General features: G+C 44.3%; 1 protein-coding gene across 1 annotated transcript in view; it reads right to left on the bottom strand.

The window, feature by feature from the left end:
* WBSCR17 (Williams-Beuren syndrome chromosome region 17) overlaps nt 1-16,925 on the bottom strand; it is a gene marked incomplete at its 5' end in the record, with an annotated part of 218,251 nt that overhangs the window by 80,457 nt on the left and 120,869 nt on the right. The window contains one exon of the mRNA XM_009319302.1: nt 930-1,047. Coding sequence (XP_009317577.1) covers nt 930-1,047 — 118 coding nt within the window. The remainder of the gene's footprint in view (nt 1-929; nt 1,048-16,925) is intronic.

Consider the following 16,925-nt stretch of genomic DNA (forward strand, 5'->3'; position numbering starts at 1 on the left):
TTAATTTCTATTCCCTTGTTTAAGTGAGATTATTGCTCCCTGTAGCCAATAACAATAGATTTCTTCAGTTTCTTCTGATTTGCCAGCAAAGCAAATATCCTCTGGTAAATCTATGAACTGAACAATGATTTTTCATTTTTACAACAGCACAGTCAATTCAATTTTCCACTTATAAGTCTCAAGCCTCTCCCTATCAGCTTGTTAATGTACAAGTGCTGTACTCTAAAACATGCCTGGAAGAATCTCCATAGACTTTGCCATCCCAAGTTGCTTCTGAACATTGAATTCATTGCTTATGAAACACTTCACTGTATGTAAACACTTGAATCACTAAGCCACATCTAATATTGTACATAGTAATCAAGTGATGTTGTCACAGTGGATTCTGTAACGACAAATGTCTGCGTGGATGCATTGAGACAGCTCTAAAAACATGGCTATCAGTGTTTCACTTTAAAAAGCAGGTTTTGCCTGTTTATGAACTTATTTTATTTGCAGATGCTAAATGCCTGTAAAATATTTTCAGGCTTTGTGTCTTCTTGAGATACTCACATGAGTTCCATCAACCTCCCTAAGACTGTTTACATGACAAAAACGGCACTATTTTTTTTTCTCATATTTAAGATACCTGTAACTTACAGTAACGATGTGACAACATGACCAGGGCCTGTACATGTTGGCATGCCATTTCATCTCAGTAGCTTTTTGCATCAGGTCAGGCAAATAAGCATCCAAGAAAGAAAAAATTGCACTCAACCCTAAAAGCAAGTTGTTTTCCCCCTTAAACTTAAATTAAAATGCTATAAAACACATCAATGCTCAGTTCCCCTGAAGCATTCTAATAACTGTTTATGCTAACTTATTAAAATGTTGCTTTGGGTTCCTTACATACTGTCAGGTGCAACTTTTCTCGCAAATGTGTCACAAACCTTGATGCCAAGTTCTATGTTCTCCCCTCCGTACACATCCATCCCAGGATCGAGAAGCCCAATCTCTCCAAAGAACTTTCTGTGCACAACGAACGAGCAACCGATCATCGCTGGTGTCCTGTACAAAAAGAAAACCAACAGAAATGCACAATTATTGACATTTTCCAATTTTTAATGGACCAAGGGCTAATTTCTGCAAAGCTACCTCAGAGACTTTGCAGCAATGAGTGAACTCTGTGCCTTTGAAGACATTATTTTACCACTGCAATGAAATTGTCCAAAATTGAAGTCCATTTCACTGCGTAGACTGGAGAAAGAGTTCTCCTAGGATTAAATTACTGAAAAGCCTTCAGGTCTTGGCTCTGTCGCAAACACCTTGGTGTGTCTATGGGCAAGGGCACAAATTCTTGGGGTTTCCATTCCCCATTTGTGAAGGAAATATAATAATGGCATTTCCTTTCTCTTACTTTCTTCTAGCATGTCTGGTAACAGAGTAGACTTCAGGACAGACACTAGTTTTTAGGGTGCCTTGGGAAATGAGGTTTCTGATTGGGATCTTTCCCACATATCACAAAGAAGTTGTTATCAACTAGCGACAACAAGGTAAGTTGCAAATTTTCAAAAGCAAATTCTTTAAAAACTCAAGACAACTGCTTGCAGAAACATCTGCTGTGTCATCTGCCCAGTTCCGCCAATATCGACAGGGCTCCGGGTTAGAGATCAAGTTGTCACGTTCATCCTGTGAAACCTCGTGCCCTCCAGCTAACAGTGCTGCTCGGCTCCACCTCTGCAAGAGCAGCCAAGCACAGTGTCCAGTCAGGGAAAACAGTACTAACAATAGTTACATCAACAGAATAGCAGAAAGATTGAGAAAAAACTCAGTGTCAAGGGTTAATTTATAATAACTACGCAATTTCGAGGAGGTAAGAGATGGTTGTGTTTACTAACAACCCTGGCTGCCACGTGCACATGCACCATCCCTCCCTCGTTACCTTGCAAAATGCTGGACCAGATCTCCATCTGATACAGCTCCCTGAGATGAGGATGCTGCTCTGATTGGCGCAAGCTGAGATTGCGTTTGGGAGTATTTTTTGAGTGGTTAAACACTTGTGACCCTCTCCATAAAATTACACTTTGCACAGAGCACAGTACTGAACAAAACCGTATCATTATGCTCTTGCTGCTTGGGGATACACTAATCTGTTGTGGTTATGGTATGTGGAAAGTTTACCCCCTGGGATATTTTCTGTACTAAAATAGAAATATAAAAACCATTCTCCCCTTTAACTTGCTTTTATTTGAATCCATGCTGTAAAGAAAAAAAAACAAGGATCCACTTAGAGGGATCAGCAGGGAGGAGACAATTTTACAGCTAAGCCATGCCAAGGTACTGCCAGAGTCTGTTCTTATGGGGAGCTACAGGACCCCCGCTGCCCACCCTGAGCTCAAAGCTTCGAGCAGGGGGAAGCTCCACCATGCAGGATGGGATGGCCATCACTTCTGCAGCTCCTCGCCTGGGTCTAGGGGACACTCGGCTTGTGCTCCCTGGGGAAGACTTGCCGGGTGTTAACTCCAGTGGTAGCCCATGTATCTGGAAATCTCACACCACTTAGAAATGCCTGTTCTCCAGAAGGAACCTGGTCTTGAGGTAGAAACGGAGCAACAGGATCATGTATTTTAACAGCAGCCCCAAAGTCCTGGCTTAAAACAGATTTCACGGCTTGTCCATGCTGTGGAGCACGTTCAAGGCTGAGCTAAGCAGCTACGGCTTGCAGAGGAGGAACGCACGCTCAAATATACCCTGACACAGCTTACAGATAGCAAGGATCAGGCCCACACTCAACCTCTCCATCCACACCATGCAAAATGCCCATATCTGCCAGAGGAGCATCTGGGGTCCCCAATGCGCCCCAGGCAGCTGCAGGGCTCAATAACCCCCAAGGACCTTACAGCTCGGCTCTGCCGAAAGCCAGCCAAATTAATCTTTGTGAAACCCTTGAACTTCTTGGATGAAGAGTTCTAGCCAGTTAAGTATTATTATTTATAGACATTTTAATACTTCTAATAGACTGGTAGGACAGCTGAATGCTGCTGCCATCTTAAATTAGTAGAATTGGAATCCATCAGAGGGTTTTTTCAATAGATTTCTTCCCTGACAGCCAGCTAGGCCTTCCTTCCAATAAGTGGTATAATGTTTCATGGTTTGCTGCCACTCTAGTACATAAGATTTCAATTTGTAGCAAGTTAACTGCCATTAGCAGAAACAATTCTTTCTGAAATGATAACCACGTTAGTGATGCCAAATCTAATAGCTCCATTATCTTAGATTAGCTCCTAGAATTAAATAGATGGGTAAGTTGCTCTGGTTTTACACAGAGCATGAACAACCCAGTTCATCTCCTCCGTGGGGAATAGGTGTGGGGGAGCACGGGAACCTTTGACTTCTCCAGCCAAAACCTGTTAGGTCTGCTAACTCAGAGATCAGTTAAATCCAGAAAAAAAATCCAGGTAAAAGTTTCAGACAAATGAAACTGCATTTCTGATCCAATAATGTGGATCACTGGGAACTCACCACCAGATAAACAAGGTTTTCTGAACTGGAAGCCACTCAACAGTCATGCATGGGAGCTGTACCCCAAGAAAGCTTTTTTTCATCATTATTTTGCAACATGACTTCACTTTATAGACCACAGAGTCACCGATCCTTTCCAAAATGCTCTTGGAAACAGCCTGATTGGGATTTTGTAACTTCACCTTCAAATTTTCCTCTTCTTCATTTTGCTGCACATTCTGTTTTCAATACAGGATACCGTGAAGCATGCAAAGCAGCACTCCCGAGCGGATCTGAGGTCCCTCAAGCAATACAAATTAAGTGCTACATTCTTCTTTGTAACAATGCCTCCATATTAAATAAATGAGGAATCAAGCGGCGCTCAACAATTTAAATAAAAACACCATTTGATTTTGTAGTAAATCCTTCAAAAAGGTGGACGTTTACAATAATAGATAGCCCATCCACAATGAAATAATGGCCTGCAGACAAAAAGCTGATAAAGCCTCTTGTTCCTCTGCCCCTTAATTAAAAGCATTAACACAGTTTGTTTTTAAAAATCACACAGCTCAGCTCAGCTAAATGCATTTTTATTTGTCCCGATAGCTATTCTTTCTTTAATGAGAAACGAAAAGCAGAATTTGGCAGAAAAGGCTGAACAGAGATGTTTAGCACTTATTGGGTTTGTATCCAGAAATCCACAGCATGATTTCCTTGCCATTATTTCAGTTGGCTCCTCTATACAATAAGTGATGAAAGGTCAAGAAGAGCAGTTTTTATGAAATATCCTCAGCATGAATCTCTAAGTAAAGATGAAGAAGATACAGGGAGAAACGTTTATCCTAGTCTATTAAGTTACTTTAATGGTCTTCCTTTCTTTAGTGCACAGTTACCATCTAATGATTAAAAAGTCTCAAGTAGATTGCTTCTTCAATTCAAGGAAATTAATTTTCCTACACAATTAGATTTTGCTCCCAATTTTATACTAAAGCACAAATTATAAAATATGTAGGAAAAAAGATATTAAAAAAATAATTAGCAGTCATACCGCTGAGCGCAGGAAGGCTGAGAATGTACTTTAAGAACTGCTGGGGTGTCCAGTTTCCATTAAACTACTGTTGTTTTTAATAAACTTCAATCATGGAGTTGCTCTACCTTCAACAACATGTTCCCACTGCTTTACGAGACACAGCACCACATTTAGCACATCTGGGATGGTCCTTTACCTGCCCAGAAAGGGCAGGTAATTTGTCAGGCATTTGTCCCTCTCCCAAATTTGCCATCCGTAATGTAACATACAAACTCAAACATCTTATTTTCCATTTTGAGATTTCAGACTTGTCCAAAACACACACAATTTGCCACTTCTGCTGCCTGCCCATCTGCACCTCTGCGTTTCAGCTGGGGGTCACTGGCGGGAGCCAAGCTCTGAGCGTTATGGTCTAAATTTACCAAACTCATAATATGGAGAAAATTTCAGGTCAATTATCAAGTTTGGTCAAATTAAGCCTGTGGGTTTAAATAGTGGCCTATCAGTTATTTCCCTAACTATACCAGCGTAAGGGAGAACACCATCTTTATTTTTACACAGCACTCTATGATAAAACACTTGATTTTCTTTTGGCCATAGATGAAGTTAAGGACCCAATGTGCAAACAGAAACAACTGTCAGTGCTGTCACCTCTGTGCTTCTGCATTTGTGGCACAGCGAACACATTGCAGAATAAAGAAAGACCAGGGTGTGTAACACAGGTTTATAGCAAGAGAAATTAAATACATGTATGTGGCATTAAGGATTGACCCCTCTGGTCATAAGTCAGGGTTAATCAGACCCTGCCCACAGGCAGCAGACCTCCATGGGGCAGAGACCATGCAGAAGAGAGACCTCCAGAGACCATGCAAAACCCTTCGCTCCGCTGGCGACAAGCTGTGTCCCTGGCGCTCGCGGACTGCTCGGCCTCGCGATGGGACTCCAGGCTGGAGCCCTGTCGTTCCAGCTGCCTTCCTGGCCGGTCCAGCCCACTGCAGACCACGCACTGGGCCCAGTCTGACCGCAGCAGGATGGCTCCAGGATGGCAGAAGGGCAGCGTCCTGCTGACTGAAGAAACTAAAAATGAATTGGAAAACAACAAGCCCATTTTTCAGTTGCACTTAGCTCGGTGACCACCCGCACCCTTGGGAGCTGCCCTCTGGAGCCTGACCTGGCTCTTAGGGCCCGTGGAGTGGCAAGGCTGTGAGAGGACAGGTTCAGGCAGAGCCCAGAGGTGGAAAGCAACCCCGTTCTTCTCTGAAATGAGATTACGCCAGGGCACAACAACTCTCTGTCCAGGGGAAACGGCAGGGCCAGGCAGAGTGAACCAGAGGCCCGAAGGCAAACCCAGCCCTGCCCGGCCTGCCTGCCGTCTTCATCAGCCCTACCCCACCACCACACTTTGCTCCCCTTCCCCTGTCTTCAGAGAGGGTTCAGTCACATTCAGGAGGACCCAGCGAGGATGAGGGTGAGGACAAGGAAGAGGACGAGGTGGCACCCTCCTGTCTGGTGCTGGCCCTTGCAGCCCTCCTCCCCACAAGCTCCTCAACTGCAACAGCAAAGGCGCAGTGCCCCTGTCTCACCCCTTAGCCCCGTCCCAGCTTCTCCCAGAAGCAAACATGCAGGGCAGACAGGGCCCAGATGCGTACTATGGAGCGGTACTTGCTTTAAAAGTGAACTTCAGATCATTAATTTCAGAAGTTTGCAGTAATGGAAGAGTGTTTGAGTGCCAGGGCAGCCGCGGGAGGTGCCTAACAGCAGTGCATGAGCACGAGGGCAAGATACTGATCACAACAGCCCAAAAACTAATGTCACACATGAAGCGCATCTCCAAAGGAGAAATATATATTGCTTCTGCCTCCTACAGCGGGGCATCTACATGCAGATGCGGAGTCAGGCAGGAGCCACGCTCTCAGCTTCCCTTCACTGCCTGCGTAATGGCTTGGGCAGATAAAAGCTGGATGTCTTTCACGAGTGTAATAAAATTTCTACGAAGAAACGGCATTTTAGCCCACAGCAGCATACCTTGCTTAATATTATCCCCAGGATGGCATCTGCAGTAGTTGTTTCTTGAATAATTCTAGCTTCCCTGCCCCAGTGACCTTGGTTAATTGTCTGTTTCAAATGGGTTTATTTTCCTGCTGTTGCTAAGTACTACAGAATCTGCGAAACAAATTAAAAGTAAGAGATACAACATAAAAGAGATGCTAGATTGAATGCCTTTTCTGAATTTACTGGAGATTAATACGACAAACTTTTAATGGCACAGAAGCTGTGAAAACTATGTATTTTTTAAAATACCTATTATGTCTACCCATGTCTGTGACCTTGCTCAAGATAGATTTGACTTTGTCGCTGTTGTATGCCTGCTGCAATTTCCACGTCAAGAAGAGACTCACTCTGGGACCTCAGGCAAAGCATTTAACTTCTTTGTACCTCTGTTTCCTCATCTCTCAGATGAGTATAATACCTAGATGCTCCTGAGAAAAAGCATTTATAAATCAGTTTAGTGACTTCTACATTAGAGCTGTTGAATTAACTACCAATATTGTTATGTATGCCAGATCCCCCCCCCAGTTTAAGTCATCTATGGTAAAAAAGCACTGGTAGTTAATAACCTTATAAGAAAGGAGTCATGCACACAATTTGCTGTTTCTAGCCTTGCTTTAAGCCACCAGCAGCAACACAAGCTGCGTGCACACCCCTATGGTGCCCACAGTGTGCTAAGATACAGCGTGCGAGCCTAAAGCAGATTTCTATTTACACATCCAAGCTTCAGGACTGTAACACAACTGTAAACTTTCCCCTCCAGGATAAGAACTGCTGCCAAGGTCATTGCCTAAAAGCATTTTCCTTCCTTGTATATTTTGGAAAACCCAAGGATGCCCCAGCACTCAAAATCACCGGATGCCTGAGCATCCACCTCTATGGTCCCATTTTCTTTGGCACTTTTAGCAGGGTTTTCATGCAGCATGTGCTGCTATAGGCTGTCAAAATGCTCATGTGCAGGTAGCGATAGTTCCCAACTCCATGTATTTTGTCAGTTGAAGTGAAACTCCAGCCCCAAAGATCACTACATGGATCAGGGCTTACCCTATTTCCGCAGCCACTTGGAAGCAGAAGACACTTAGGCCACATGCCAACTGCCCAGCCACCTCGTTCGGATCCCAGCAAAACACACCAACCTTGAGAAACCCTTCCAGACCAACGGCTGTGAGATGGGAGCAAGTCTTGCTCAGGGTCATAAGAATGTGCACACACTAAGGCGTTTTGGACTGTTCATCATTTGCCGGAGTGCTGGCAATAGTGCAAGATGCTAACTCCAGTGGTCCCGGTCCCGCTCTCTCTGTGTACGCAGGGGAGCCAACACTGCATCACAGCGTTTGAGGTGTGCAGTTTTGAGTCTAAAAATGGTAACTCGGAGCACAAGACCTGAAGAAGTCACCTTGGAGAAAGTAAATTTGCTAATTACCCTTCAAATGGGACTCAGTCTCTGTTCAGGAATGGTTTTGAGGAAATAGTTGCAATTACAGGATTGTCCCTTGGGATATACTTAAAAGATGGCTCCTCATTTTAGCTACTTTAATGGCAGTTGCAGAGCTATTCCTGGAGGCAGCACAGAGACAGGCACTCAGGGGGAAACCCAGTCTTTCACACTTTGTGCGAAGCCTTTGGCCTGCAGCAACGAGCCCAGGTGCCTCCCTAGAGCACACGGGAAAGAGGCTCCTTCCCAAAAGCCACTGTAGCACGACCACACGTTTGCAAACACCAGTACACCAGGGGTTTGACCCTTAATGGTGTCCCATTTATTCACAAAGGCAGAATTGGGGGAAATAATAGTGATCACTCATAGTGATTTATTAGGGATAGTCCTATGGGAGAGGTGACACAGTCTCAGATTTGGAGGCTGAGATAAAACAGAGCATGATTTTTATATATGCACTGGCTCATATTGGAAGCCACTGAAAAATGCATAGATAGCAAGAAAAATATTTCCCCTGTCTAGAAAGCTATTGCACATCAAGGCAGAATACAAAGGGGAGCACAGATTAGCATGGATAAAGAGTCAGAAAGGCACAGTATTTAGTTAACCTGGTTACTTTTCCTATATGACTGGTCCCCTAAAGGTCTTACTCTCAAAGCAGATCTGGAAATTGCTGTTACATTTTACTTGCACAGAAATTATCCAGCCAGAGTACATCTTGTAATCAAACCCAGGAGCTAAGCCACAAAGCCTTGCCTCCACTAGGAAAATAGATGTTTTCTTATATCTCGTTAGTTAAAACATGTTAACCAACATGAGATAAAATTCTAGCAAAACAAAGCAGTTTGCAATTTTAATCTGAGCCGGGAGGCGAGAGTAAATCAGAGTCTCTTCCCAGGCTATGTATCACCACGCCATGCACAGGAGAGCTGCTGTTACTTCATGCAGGATAGGTAAAGAGAGCACATACCTTTAAAGATTAATCAACAGGAGGTCATGGTCTCTTCCTACTATTGACCATCAGTCACCTCGTCAACACAAGTGGCAAGCACCCTCCTGAACAGCTTATTCAGGGGTTTTTAATCTCACATGAACTTTTCATTAAAATGGTCGTGTTTGTCTATGCAAATCAGACCTATTTATTCCACATTAGAGATGCAGAACTCCCCAAGGCAATGTCAGGGATTGGCTTCAAAGTTTTACCAGAAGTAGTTTAAAACCTCATTTCTGTTAATTGGCAGCAACTGAAATCCATCTCATTGGGCAGCTCTGAGCAGAATGGGAGGTGCCTTCACTGGTCCTCCTGGATACTTGAATTTAACACACGCAGCGAGGCAGCAAACATCTTTAAACCATTTCCCAGTTCCTCAGGATGACAATGTTTTTATATAGTCTTAGACATAAGGATTTGCATTTGCACCGCTTCAAAAATCCCAGTGACACGAGAGCAGATGAATGCTGGGATTTCACCTCTATGAAGGTGAAAGATTTCTTGTACTTTATTTCCTCCAATGCGTGATCTTTTGGCATTTCTGATCCCTGACTTATTATAACAAAATGTTTGGTGGATGGAGGAAAAGGGAAAGAAAAGAAGACCAAATGTTTATCCTTAGAAATACCTGGAATAAAGACCGGAGTTTGGGTGTCAAAGACTGCACACGGTCATCTAATCTGATATCTAATCCTAATCCCACTGGTTTTCAAATGGGAGCATCTAATTCCTCATGGAAAAAGTAGATATCAATTACGAAAAACCTGCAGTGGGCACATTTTGGTACCACCTCCGGGTCTCTGCCATCCCGCTCACTGCAGCCCCCAGCCCCGGTGGGTTTGGCTCCGTGGTGCTGCTTGCACTCACTGAAGGGCCAGTCCAAACTGCTTCTGCAGGAATTGCTACATCAGGAATACGTCCTTTCGCTTGCTATCAGTAATAAATGCACTATAACTGTAACTTCATCTCCTTCCACTGTTGCTAGACTGCTAATTAAATGATAATTACTTTTAGATGTAATATGTATAACTAACAGGCACTTAACAGGAACATGTTATTTACTTTCTTTTTTGAACGTGAATATATTTTTTCTCAAGGGCAGCAAAGCGGCTGACTTCCAGTAATGTTATTCCTCTCCACCTAGCATAAAAATCACAGCGAACAAATTTCACAGGTAAACAAACTTCTCTTTACCTCAGACACAACTCTCAGCCCAACGCAGCAACAAGCCATGCCCCAGTTAAAGCACCAAGCTGGAGGATCAGGATTCAGCCTCCTGCTCCTTCACTCAGGTCTGAGCTGCCAAAGACCCCTCGGTACCCAAAATGGGACTTGGGTAGCCTTTGTCCGAGAACAGGAAAATCAGTGTCCCCATTCAATCTGCTGGGCTCCCACGCCTCAGCGAGGCACTCCCCAGGGGCTCTGCATTCAGCTGCTCTTCACGTGGAGAGGAATGAGCTCAGTGCAGAAACACAGCCACAACTGCTTTCTCCAAAATCTCCAGCTGGAGGAAGCTGTGCCACCACCTCATCTATCACACAAAGCACACGTCTGCACTCATGCCCATCGATACAGACCAGTCCAAGCCGGGGGCTTTGGAAGGCAGATACCACGTGGTGGCTGGGTCGCATCCCAACCACACAGCTCCTTTTCACCCTTCTTGGATGAAGACACACGACATCGCAAGGAAGACATTCATGATTAATAACGCAAACCCAAAAAGCATTTCTCCAATGCAGTGCTTAGACCAAAATACTCCTCCAGCTTCTAAACTTGCTTCAAGTGACTATCAAATGCAGAAAGAAAGAAACTGCAATATTACAGTTAAATTGACTTTTTAAAGGTGGTGATAATATGAAGATGGGCTCTGAGGGCCATGGATGTGAGTATCACTTTAGAACAAACCTGCTCTGTTTATGGCTGAAATGTCATTTTTATTCTCTGAACACTCAAGCCAAACCCCAGTAATCAAGAGAGAAACCTCTCTTGGTGAATCATTGCCTATAATAAAGATGCTGCAAGCCAAAACCACGCATCTGGGGACAAACACACAAATGAAAACTGTGGGCTGTCACAAAGCAGAGTTAAAAAGTAATTCCCTTGACAGCTAGGAACAGAGCACAAGTCCCTGTCAGCTCAGCTGGCCCCTAAGCAGCAACATGAATAAAAGAGCAGTGAGAGATTAATGCCATCGTTACACCTAGCTGTGCTTGTGAATGCAGTCACACAGAACCTCTTCTGTGAGAGGGTTATTTTGCACGGTCACTTTCAAACGTACAGTGTAACCACAACTCACCGACTGGTCCTAGTTTCCTTCAAACACTCACAAGTACCTCCCCTAAACCTAAATTCCCCCTAAACACTAAATTCAAGGCACTATCAGAAATATGCGTTGGGTGGTGACTGAGCTCTTCATTATTAGTTAGTTTTGCACAGACCCGTGTTGCTTTCTGATATATCACTGTAATAGACGTTGAAGTTAAAGATTCAGGAGACTGAAGTTATTGGGAATTTCATGGATATTTCTGCCAACAGAATTTAGGTGAACACGTTTACGTTCACAATAGGCTGGTACTAAGAACAGGGACGTGAGTAACGGTTATTGACAGATGGAGCAGTTTCACTTTGTGGGTAAATGAGAGTGCACTGAAATAGCCCTGTAAGCACCTCAAAGCAGCTGAGTAATGCATTTATTTTGACAACTGCTTGATACACGTAGGGAGTGCAGCTCTCAGGTTTATCTTACCCTTCACGCATCCATAGCACAGAAGCACAACTCCTGAGAAATATAACAGATACATTTTGTGCCTCCAGTGTTTAATAGTAAATGTCATTCTCATTTCTCAGGGTTTGGGGTTTATTTAATTTTAAACACTGAGTGAAGCAGACAGACAAGAAAAATGAGTATGGGAAGAACTGTATTGAAATGTAAAAACAAACTTGGTAAAGATGGTTGCTAGGTAAGGAAACTCAGAGGTGGAGAGGCTGTTTTGGATTCACCTCCATCTGGATTAGAGCAGATCTACCAACCACAAATCAGATGTCCCAGTATTTGCAAAGGGATTTAACCAAACTGCCTGTTTAAGGGTCAGAAAACTGAGGGCCAACAGCTTCAAAAGCAGAAATCGCATCCCATCCCAGGTGCATTTATCACACCAAAAGACCAATGAAAATTTTAAGGCTCTGTGCGTTTCCTCCCATAGATGCGCACAGGTTGGGGGCTATACTTCCGATGCAAAAGCTCTTTGAAAAGGTGGCGTGAAGCAACGCTGATCACAGCGCAAGCAATGAAAAGTCAGTAGATGATCTACTGACTTCAAGTTGGTACAAAGCTCAGAGCCTGAGCACAACAGCCTAGCCTGTGACTGACTTCTGCTGGAATGGGGCACACCAAACATGAACCTACTCAGAGTCAGTTTGTTGTGGGTTTTTTAGGTGGGTTTTTTTTGTTGTTGTTGGGTTTGGGTTTTTTGGTTTGGGGTTTTTTTGTTAAAAACAAACCACCAAATGCATTGATTTTCTAAATAGAGAACTTGGATTCAAGGCCCTCTTGAAGTTGTTGGCAAAACTCTAAGCAAGCTCCTTGGCGACAAGAGTTCACCTTCAACATTTAGAAAAAAACCAAGTGTTTGAATTACAGGTTGCTCACGTAAGCAACCAGTGTACATCATCAGCCAGCTTGCGCTCTCTGGCACCTGATAATTAGGCGACTGTGCAAGTCGGGATGAATGAGCTTAGCCATGTGTAAAGGCAGCATCAGTCCAAGAAGAATTGGACTTGATGAAGAGCCAGGATTTCACATACACGCTTACCATGACGGGAGCTCATTTGAAGTCAGCATCCTCAGGGAGCAAAGGAAATGCAGAAAATAGGTCCTTTTTCCCTTTCAAATTGTCATCTCAAGGAATATAATGTCATTCACTGACTACACACAGTCAAACTGGAGAGGTCAGCACAAACATTCATTTAGCCACGTTTGCAGGTGCTTTCTTGCCATTCACAACCAATTTGGCAACAAGGTTCCCAGGACAAAAAAGGAGAAGGTCACGGGAAGGCTGATTCCCTGCACCCCAGGCTTGGCATGGGCACAGGCTCCTCTCCAGGAGGCGGAGGGGACTGCCCTTCACCCACCACGGTGCAGATTGCGTGGAGGGGTATTTGAGGTGGTTGGGTCTTTTCAGCTCTGCAATATGGTTTTGTAGCTTGACGCATAAAAATGCAGCTGGGAGCAGAGAGGGAGCTGCTTCCGTTTTCTAGAGAAAGGTGACATTTTTACCTAGGGAATCCCAAGTGCTTTGCCATTCTCGTTTTGCTGACAAAGCGTTTGTCCCTCGCCACAACACATTTGTGGCCAAAAGGCTGACTCTTTTATTTGTGTTTTGCCTAAAAGTTAAGCAGCACCAGATTCCTTGGGGGAAAGGATCTGCAGTTTGCCCTGGCAGACCTCCAGTGTGCTGCAGGCTTTAAAAAAATCAAGACTTTGTGATTGAATTCACGGTCTGGAGAAAACTGGAGGGAGTGGATGTCAGTGTCTGAACTCCTAGAAAAGAAGTCGGATTACTGAGGAAACCTTTATCAGTGGATCGTCTGTGGAGTCCTGCAAATCCAAAGGCTGTCGAACCAAACCATGAGGTGCAATGAGTTCAAATCATAAGGACACGCTCCATGCCTTCTAATCCAAACTGCCTTCTCATTCTCGGACAAAAAAGTATTAATTTAAATTGCATTTTTAAAGGGTCTTTGCAGAAGCTTCTTGTTTGTGCAAAATTAACACTGGGAATCATAGAATCATAGAATCATTAAGGTTGGAAGAGACCTCCAAGATCATCAAGTCCAACCGTCAACCCAACACCACCATGCCCACTAAACCATGTCCCTAAGCGCCTCATCTACACGTCTTTTAAATACTTCCAGGGATGGTGACTCAACCACTTCCCTGGGCAGCCTGGTCCAATGTTTCACCACTCTTTCAGTAAAGAAATTTTTCCTCACATCCAATCTAAACCTCCCCTGGCGCAACTTGAGGCCATTTCCTCTCGTCCTTTCGCCAGGTACTTGGGAGAAGAGACCGACCCCCACCTCGCTACAACCTCCTTTCAGGGAGTTGTAGAGAGCGATGAGGTCTCCCCTCAGCCTCCTTTTCTCCAGGCTAAACAACCCCAGCTCCCTCAGCCGCTCCTCAGAAGACTTGTTCTCCAGGCCCCTCACCAGCCTCGTTGCCCTTCTCTGGACACGCTCCAACATCTCAACATCCTTCTTGTAGTGAGGGGCCCAAAACTGAACACAGTGTTCGAGGTGCGGCCTCACCAGTGCCGAGTACAGGGGCACGATCACTTCCCTGCTCCTGCTGGCCACACTATTTCTGATACAGGCCAGGATGCCATTGGCCTTCTTGGCCACCTGGGCACACTGCCGGCTCATGTTCAGCCGGCTGTCGACCAACACCCCCAGGTCCTTTTCCGCCAGGCAGCTTTCCAGCCACTCTTCCCCAAGCCTGTAGCGCTGCATGGGGTTGTTGTGGCCAAAGTGCAGGACCTGGCACTTGGCCTTGTTGAATCTCATACAGTTGGCCTTGGCCCATCGATCCAGCCTGTCCAGGTCCCTCTGCATGTCAGGAAGGAAAGTCAAAAAAAATAAAGGCATGTGCTAGGAATCACTGCCAGTTTTACCACATGGAATAACAATTATACCCTCTCTGTCTATAAAGCACCGCGTGCCAAAAGCACTTTCACTCCACTTTTGCCTTTAGTCAGAAAAAACATCTTGATTTTAACAGTCTAAGGACGGACCACAGAACAGCAAAGGAGGCAAGGAAAGTTTTAACCTCTTGGTTGCCAGAGCCAGGTGCAGAAGGAGGCTGCTTTTTAACAGCACGCTGCGATGTTCAGGAGTCAATCAAAAATGTGGAGTGAACAGCAAACCCAAACTCTTCTGAAGCTTTCGGGTAACCTGTACATAACCTACACAGGACAAGTGCTATAATGAAAAGGTTCATAATCTGTACATGAAACACATCCAAACACTTCAGCGTTAATGCTACACTGAAGAATCTCTTTACTGAGGTGCCACTTTGCCATCCCTGCTTTGAGAGGCGAGAATCTGACATTTTTACAGTTGGGAGACTAAATTGTGGATGGCATGCTCTCGCTGAAGAATTTACTCTGAATTAAGAAAACCATTTAAAACCATATTGACGGCTTGTGATACATCTTAGAGATTCTTGACTAGCAATTTCAAAAAGTAAAAGAACACTATCATACAAAACACTGTATAGCATACACATTTTTAGAAACTGCTGCTTTATGCCTGCAGATGTGCAGCATTAACAGGGGAAGTAGGGTACAGCAAAAGACACTGTGGAAACAAGCTGTCCTGCTGGCAGCATCTCCCAAATTGGAGAAAAAACAGAACAAAACAAAACTTTGCTCTCATAAATTTCTAGCCACTAGCATTTAGAAATACTGTTTGGCAAATTTTGATCTTATGCGCGCAAACAGTACCTACTTTAATAATATGTTTTCAATTAAAAGACGAGTAAGTGAACAAAGCCTAGAGTATGCATTTTCCATAGGATCAGTCCTTACTGCTGATCTTCACACAGGCTCCAACTCAGCAAAACCCAAAACACGGCATTGGTGTTGACCACGAGTAGCTCCAACAGCTTCAGATCCCTGATGTTACACATTTCACTCTTATACTGATCCAGAGCCTCAGCTTTCACTGAGGCCAAAACAGCTCATTATAATTAATACTGATAAAACTGCTTCCATCCACCTGAAGGTTTGCAAAACTCCCCCCACCCTCCAACAGTTTTTAAGAGAAAAGGCAAATCCATGCACATAGCATCACTTATGCAGAACTCCCAGCAGCACCATGAGATTCCAGCCCTAAATCTGGAGTGTGTGAGAGCATCCTTTGTAACCCAGTCATCCAGGTAACAAGAAAGAAAAGGAAACAAAGTTCTGAAAGAGGAACTACGATAGCAGAGCACGTGCTATCGGAGAGGTGCAACGATGGCAGGATAAGGTCTGAGCTGCCTACAAAGAGCCAAATCAAAGCCGTTTACAGAAGGATGACCTGGGTTCTTAGATATGGTTAAAGCCAAAAGCCCATTTCACTCTCCCCTTGGCTCTTCTCCATACTTGGAAAATACAACAAGCAAAAAGTAAGCAGATGGCTGGTGCCATGCTGTGACTGTCGCAATCTTTGCCGTAATTATTCCACTGCACAAAAATCATATCTGCATCCATGGGACACAATGGCTCTGCCCTTAAGCAGCTGCAGAGGCTCATGCCAGTGCATTTGTGATTGGGGCCATTTGATCTGGAAGTATTCTCCAGGTCCTGTGCTGGCTGCGAAGAGTTACGAGGCAGAGAGAAGACTTCCAAGTGATCTTGGAAAAATCAAATTGCCCCCAAAAAAGTCAAATCGCCAAAGTGCATGCCCGTTGCTCTGTGCAAGCAGCTGGGTTTCCATCTCTGTCTCTCCCAGGTGTTTTGCTGGAATCAGGGAGCTGCAGACTGGGGAGACGCTTCCCTCACACTCACAGAAGCTTCCCCAAAGTTTTTTTCTACAGTTATTTTAGCAATAAAGCTCATCTGGCCAATGTACTCAATGGAAAACTCCTGTGCATTGCCCACAACAAATTAGCCCCATCACACATGTACACAGACAAACCCAGGATTTGATTCCACATCTCACCTTCCAGAACTGGATGAAAAATTCAGCTCTCAATTTAAACACAAACATTGTTGCTCTTTTGCCTTTCTGAGTGCCCCGAGTGTCTCCAGAGCTGCTTTTGAACCACACTGAGAATCAGATGCAAGAGCCAAAACTCTGCAGTATTAGCCTGGGATTTAGAGCATCTGTGTGGTTGTTTTTTCTCCCCATTAATTTAATTTGACAGAAAAGAGCAGGAAGGCTTCTGGCTCCCGTGTGGG

The sequence above is a fragment of the Pygoscelis adeliae genome, unplaced genomic scaffold, assembly GCF_000699105.1.
Source record: "Pygoscelis adeliae isolate BGI_AS28 unplaced genomic scaffold, ASM69910v1 Scaffold282, whole genome shotgun sequence".
Lineage (NCBI taxonomy): Eukaryota > Metazoa > Chordata > Aves > Sphenisciformes > Spheniscidae > Pygoscelis > Pygoscelis adeliae.